The 6,512-nt window shown below is 46.4% G+C and overlaps 1 protein-coding gene across 1 annotated transcript in view; it reads right to left on the bottom strand.

Moving 5' to 3' along the window:
- Positions 1 to 6,293, bottom strand: part of LOC309405649 (uncharacterized protein) — a gene marked incomplete at both ends in the record, with an annotated part of 55,287 nt that extends 48,994 nt beyond the window's left edge. The window contains 2 exons of the mRNA XM_082000465.1: positions 5,135 to 5,253; positions 6,063 to 6,293. Coding sequence (XP_081856591.1) covers positions 5,135 to 5,253; positions 6,063 to 6,293 — 350 coding nt within the window. The remainder of the gene's footprint in view (positions 1 to 5,134; positions 5,254 to 6,062) is intronic.
- Between the last annotated feature and the right edge of the window lie 219 nt (positions 6,294 to 6,512).

Genomic DNA, 6,512 nt, shown 5'->3' on the forward strand with positions numbered 1-6,512 from the left:
TCTGGCTTGGCTGTGAGGAGCAGGGGTATGTGTAAAGGGTCAGGTAAGTAGGTGTCTGCCCATACTTGCCAGTTATCGCTGCTGTTACCCCCACCAGGACTGGGCATGTTGCCTCCTCGCCTGTGGCTCGATACCTAGATGAAAGCCAGCCCTTCACGTTGCAACTCTTATCGCATGCTTTGTGCCCAAGGTAAGAGTGAGCTGCGCAGGAGCACTGGGCTGAGAAGAGGGTTTGTAAAAGCCGAAGAGCAGCAAGGAGCAGCGTAGGCTGAACGTGCAGTGTGGATACGTTATTAGTGTCACCGTGGATAAACACAGAGTGATACATATGGGAAAAAGCGGTCTTGCCTCACACAGAAAACAACGGACTAAGCACTTGCTGCTATCACAGAGGAACACAGTCATGTGCTGTAATACAGGAAACCACCTCAGGGATCAGCAGAAGTCAAAGATCTTGTCTTGTTTTAGGGAGCAAGTCAGAAATCTTCACTCTGCCCCTGTACAAATCTGCGGTGTGTCCACGTCCATGAGCAGTTCTGCTCTTCCCACCTCGGAAAAGAGGTGCAGAACTGGAAGATGTTCAGAGGATAACAAAGGTGATCCAAGGCATGGAACACCTTACTTATAAACAACAATTAATAAAGCCAGCTCTTTTAAGCTTCCCTAATTCTTCAGCCTGGGAGAAGATTGATTGAGGACATCTATGACAGAAGCCTATAAACTCAAGTATGTCTTGGAGGGCGTGATTGTTCACTGTCTCTTCCAGTACAAAGCAAAGAAGTTGTCAAGGGGAAAGTTCAGAATAACTGAGGGTGAGCGGTTCTTCCCTTCAGGTGTAGTGGAGCCCTGGGACGCCTCGCCAGCAGATGTGGGTGTCAAGAGTTTACACACGCTCAAGTGGTGATTGAACAAGTTTGCAGAAGGGAAATCCATCCTGTGTTATTAAATACAAAACCATCAGGAAATTCCTCAGTCTCAAACCATTAGGGTTTGGGAGAATACTCTTGGGAAATAGAGTTATATGCTTGCCCTGTTCATACATTATTCACGAGGCATTTGCTTTTAGCCAGTGTCAGAGACAGGAAATTAGGTCAGATGGACCTTTCAACTGACTGGTACACTCTTGGCCTCCCTACAGTCATCATCAGCATGCCAGTGTATAAATGTTTGCTAGGAATAGGAACGTTCATCACAGAAAACTCCATCAGCCTTTAAAAAGAGAGTGCCCTGTGAAATTGCTGTAGATGGCTTCTGCAGTCGTCACCACCCCGTGTCATGTGTCATGAGAGTAGAGCGCATGCAAGTGCTTAACCTAAGTGGAAGTATTGTAGAAGGTGAATGGCAAAGTTGGCAGTTGGGTATTGAAACAAATGGGCAATTATTCCTTTGCACATTTAGGTGTTTGTTTAACTGGTTCCTTTTAGCATAAAATGGGGCTTGGTGGTATGATCCCAGTATCCAAACTGGCATGTTTCCAGTGCAATTCCCTCTGAAAAATACCCTGATTTATCTGAGATACTGTATTTAAAGCAAACAAACAAACAAAAAACCACACCAAAACAAAACCATAAAGAGAATAAAATATGTCATGGAGGGTGATCTCCCAGGTCCAAGTGAATCATCTGCTATTAGACTTATAGTCAACACATTTGGTCAATTTGAATGAGTTCAGACCCAGATAAGTTCAGACTCATTCTTTCCAAGTGAGAGATTTTAACCTGCCCTGGCAAGTCCCACTGAAAAACATGGGAGTCTAGTGGCCTTGTAGCAACAGCCTTGTTCCTTCAGTGATTCTTTCTGGCCACACCTTAGCTAGATACCCTTGGATCCTAGAAGTGGAGATGGAAAAGATCTAATAGGCGAGTTAAGTCTTCTTGATGTGGGACGTCCAAGAAGATGGCTGCATCTGTTCCACGCTGACACCAACAATGGTCCCAATTTCTGCCCATTGCTACCATTTCTCCTTTAATCTTTCTGAAGGCAGTGTTAAGCATGCGCATCATTCATACATAATATTTAGGTCTAGTTACTGTCAGTGGAAAGTTAAGCATATGCACAATGTTTTTCTTGATACAGAATTGAAGGCTTTTATTCTGGGCTCAGGTATGGATCATAGCCCATTACACAGCCTCGTCACAAAGCAGGAGCAGAAATTTGCATTCCTTCCTTTACAGGGAATCTAACCTATGTGAAGGTGCTGAATATTTACAAATGGAGAAAGCCTGTGAGCTTGGTCCGACACCCTTAACCCCTGGCAAAACTCTTATTTCGTAATGGGACTCAGAGGAGAACTTACTCTAACAGGAGGTATAAAGGCAAAATAAAATAGGGATGTTAATTTGGAATGGATGTAAATGATTGCGACTCGCATGAAGTGGAGATTCTCATCTCATTGAAATGGGTGAAACTGCCCTCCCTTTCACCGAGTCCGGATTTGCTCCCTTCTCCCTCCCCGCGCCTGTGGGAGAGCGAGTGCCTTGCTCAGCACAGAGCCTGGGTGCATGTCCTCAGCTCTCAGTCCTCCCTTGCCCTTTCTTCTTACCAAAACAAAAACAAGCCCAGAGGAATTTAAACCTGCTGGTTTTGTTCTGTTAATAAATACCAACTGCGAACCCGTTTTTCTTGCTCTCTTGGTGGGGAGGGAAAGACAGTATATGGATGGGGAACCAAAGATGAGGGGCCTCATCAAACTGATATTTGCACTTTGTGGAGGAGGGGAAGGACGGTAGGAAGAGTTAAACGGGACTGGTTTTGAAAGCAGTGGAGAAAAGGAACGTGACAGCAAAAATGTATTAAAAATAAAACCAAAACATAAAAAACTGGCTGCAAAGAAGCAAAGAAGGACTTGGGCAAAAGCATTTCATGTGAAGAGTCATGCACACATATGGGATAAATTACCAAGAAAGGGCATGGAAACTAAACATCTTAAATGTATATTTAAAAGCAATAAGAGCAAGGGGGAGAAGAAAAGACCCAGGATGTTGCTAAAGAAACTTGATGAGAGAGACGATGTAGGAGCCAGCAGGAAATGGTAGCAAAATAGCTGCCAGCAAAAGGGCCGGTGGGGCCAACGGTGTTCTGCTCCTTTTGTTTATTGAAGACCTTTGTAGGAGCTTTTCTGCTGGATTTGGCGTGCGGTGTGTGGGGTGTACGCACCTGAGGACACACGGAAGGAGAGGTGTGGGGGAAATGAGGTTGGAAAATGGAAAAGAGAAGAAAAACACCTGATCCCTCGTTCAGGGAATCCCTGAGGACTGCAGGGCGGGAGGAAGAAGTAAGAGGAAGGGGAGCGAGTACTCTTTGCAAAATATTCCCCTTGGCTGCCACCCAAGAACTCCCATGGGAACCTAAGGTACTTTTGGCATGTATGGTGCTAAAACAAACCTTATCTACACCGCAAAAATTAGAGCTGTGCTGGTTAGCTGCACGCATTGGCAAGGGTAGCTGTACTTGGGACTGTTATGCTTCATACCTGTTCCTCCATGCTTCCAGCGAGGTCTTCGGCGTGGCTGCAGAAACAGTGCTGAACTTAGTTTGTCCTTGTCCACACTTGCATCTAATTCACATTCAGCCCTGGTTCAGCCGCTTCTGTTGCTGACACCTGTTGTCAGCAGTCGGTAATTTCTTCTTTCAGGACAAGCCTATATTGCCCTGGAGCTCAGAAAGGGCCTAAAATTAGACTTAATTCTATTCAGATGTAGTTAGCAGTATTTAATTAGCACGATCCTGAAGCAAAAGTCAGTCTATTCCTCGGGTCACTGGAGTGCATTTTGGATACTCTCCATATTGCTGCAGGAGTCTGACCTTTATGTTTTTTATCTTTAGCCCAAGAAATGTGCCAGGGCTTTTCAAGCACTTTCAGAGTAGGGGCCACATCTTAATAGACAGATTCCTTTGCAGATGGATTCCTGATTGTTTGCAATTGCAAAACTTCACTCGGGCCATTACCATGATTGCAGACATGGGAATGTGACATTAGGAAAGCATTTAATGTATCCTCAGCATCTGTTACAGCACTTCTGCAAATGGAAACCATGGGGAGATGCCAGCACTATGGGTAGGACTCAACTTGCTTAACTTTGACTGACTAGAAGGTCGCATCCAGTCTGAACCAGACGCATAGGTACTCTCTGTAGAGAGTGAACAGACACAGGCACGTCCAGAGGGTGATTCACCTGTGGTGAGTTTGGTGTCCAAGGGAAGAGGGATGGCTTGTCCGCTGGTGGTGCTCCATTTTCGGGGGAAGTGAGTAGTTTGGATTAGCAATCCCATGTTAGGCAGCTAAAATTAGATTACTTGAATCCTGTCCTCTGTAACCGTTGTGATTTTCACAGACCACTGGAAACTGCCCCAGAAATGATGAGCCAATGCTAATTGCACCTCCATAGACTGTTACCTGACAAGCCATGAGATCTTTCACTTGCCAGGAGAGTTTAGCTTATTCCCAGAAAGTGATGCAGGAGCTGGCAAGAAGATACTCTACAGGAATAAGAAGAAAGGTGAGTATATCAGCAGTAATGGAGACAAACCCCAGCCTTCAGATTAAAAGCCTTAGCTGTGTAAACCAAGTAGAGAAGGATGCTCTAGGAGCTATTTGTTTTAACTTTTCTGCTTTTTTGTTCAGTTTCTTGCCCATTTTCTCCCTTGTTTCTATGCCTACACCACACAGGTAGAACATCATCCTCCTTGAATCCATTTTTAAATGGAGGTTCAGACAAGACTACTGAACTGCTTATCAGAGAGTCTGTTAGTTCTTCTCTGGTGAAATATTTTCATTTTGCATGGCATAATTAACTATGAGAACAAAGAAGTTGAGAGAATTAATAACATTTATATCCCTTAAAAAGTACCTAAACTTCAGGCCCTGAACATGAAACAACCCCAAAAAACAATGAGGAAGCCCCAGGCTGGGTGACCCAGGAGAGCTTGTTGAGTGCAGATGGGATCTGAAGTGGGGGTGCTGTATGAGCTCTGTGCTGTGGGAGAGGATACAGACGTGATTTGAAAGGACTGATTCCTCCTCGTTCCTGGAAAGGAAGAGTTCGGGCACCTTCACCGCTGTGGGTCTTGAAAGGAAATAAGCATCTATCTCCTCTGCAGCCTGGAGCCAGCTGCCGAAATGGCACAGACTCACCCACCTGAGCTGGCCATCCCGAACAGGCTGGCTACCGCGATGTAGTGAGGTTTCGCCTCCTTCATCCCCTCCTCCAGTGGCTTCTGTGGCTTGTGCAGCTTCGTGGTTACCAGGAGAGCCTGCAGCAGCCCTGGGCGGTGACTATCGCGGGCCCTGAGAGTGGCAGGTCTCAGGCCACCACTTTTCATCCCAGCCTTTCCTCTTACTTACCTGGTTGGACCCTTGCCCAGAGTGCTGGCTTTGGCAGACCTCCTCCGTACAGCTCTGCCCACATCGTGCAGGGCACTGGGATCCAGCAACCTCGCAGCTAGCGAAAACAGCTCGTTTGCTTTGGGGAATCTTCCTCCTGTCTTGCATGGAAATACCAGCTTGACCACCATCTACAACGCAGTCTGTGGGGCAGCGAGCCGTCGAGGCCAGCCCTGGACTGGGAATCCCCTCTGTGGCTGAGCACCTGGGGCCACGCGTGGATGCTAGAGTGGCCAAAAGAGTCAGTTCCTTCCACTGCTCCACCATCCTGTTGGGGGGCTGCACTGTGAACCACACCTGGGAGCTACACTAAGTATTAAAAAAAAACCCCTCACTATCCCTCCTTCATTGCTCATTGAGCCTGGGGCACTTGAGTGACCTCGCTCAAACCATGGCTTGCCAAACAGCAGCATCCACTCCACCGAGGGGGAAGGTGAAATCGGGGTGAAAATGCGCAGCTGGAAGTGGTGATGGTGGAGAAAATATAATGTTGAAGCAGATCCTAAGACTGTTTTTTGTTCGTTTTTTTTTTAAATAGCTTAGGCTGAGTTTTGAAGACATTAGCCTGAAGCTTGAGCTGATGTGATTTGTTTCCAATCAGCTGTTAGGGGCAAACGTCCTGCTTCTGTGAATGTAAAGTATCTTTGAGCACCTTAAGTACTTCTGAGCCTTTGAGTACCTTGGTCTCTCTGGCAGCAGCAATCTGGTCCCTACCAGACAACTCTGGTGTGGCACTGCCACAGAAATCACCCTGCTTGCCTTCCCTCTTCTCCCGACCCTCGTTCCCCTTCGCTATCACAAGCATTAGTGCAGCTGTACGCTGAGACAGGTTTGGGAAATAGTCCTGGGACTGCTCCTGAGTGTAGTATCTTTTTTCCCTCCCCAGGAAAGACCACTTGTTGGCCTCCATTTCCCTCTTCCTCAGTTGTGAAAGTGCTACTGTTTACAGCAGAGCTGCAAAATCATCTGGATTATTCCTACCCCACAATCTTTTTTTTTTTCTTTGCTTACTCTTCAGTTTCCTTTTAAAGACCTTGCCTAAAGTTGAGGTGGGAACGAGTGGTCAAGGGTGGCAAAAGGCAGAAACCTCTTAAACTGGCTTTATGACATTGTCATTAAGTTGTGAAGG

The sequence above is a fragment of the Phaethon aethereus genome, assembly GCF_964289735.1.
Source record: "Phaethon aethereus genome assembly, chromosome: 1".
Classification (NCBI taxonomy): domain Eukaryota; kingdom Metazoa; phylum Chordata; class Aves; order Phaethontiformes; family Phaethontidae; genus Phaethon; species Phaethon aethereus.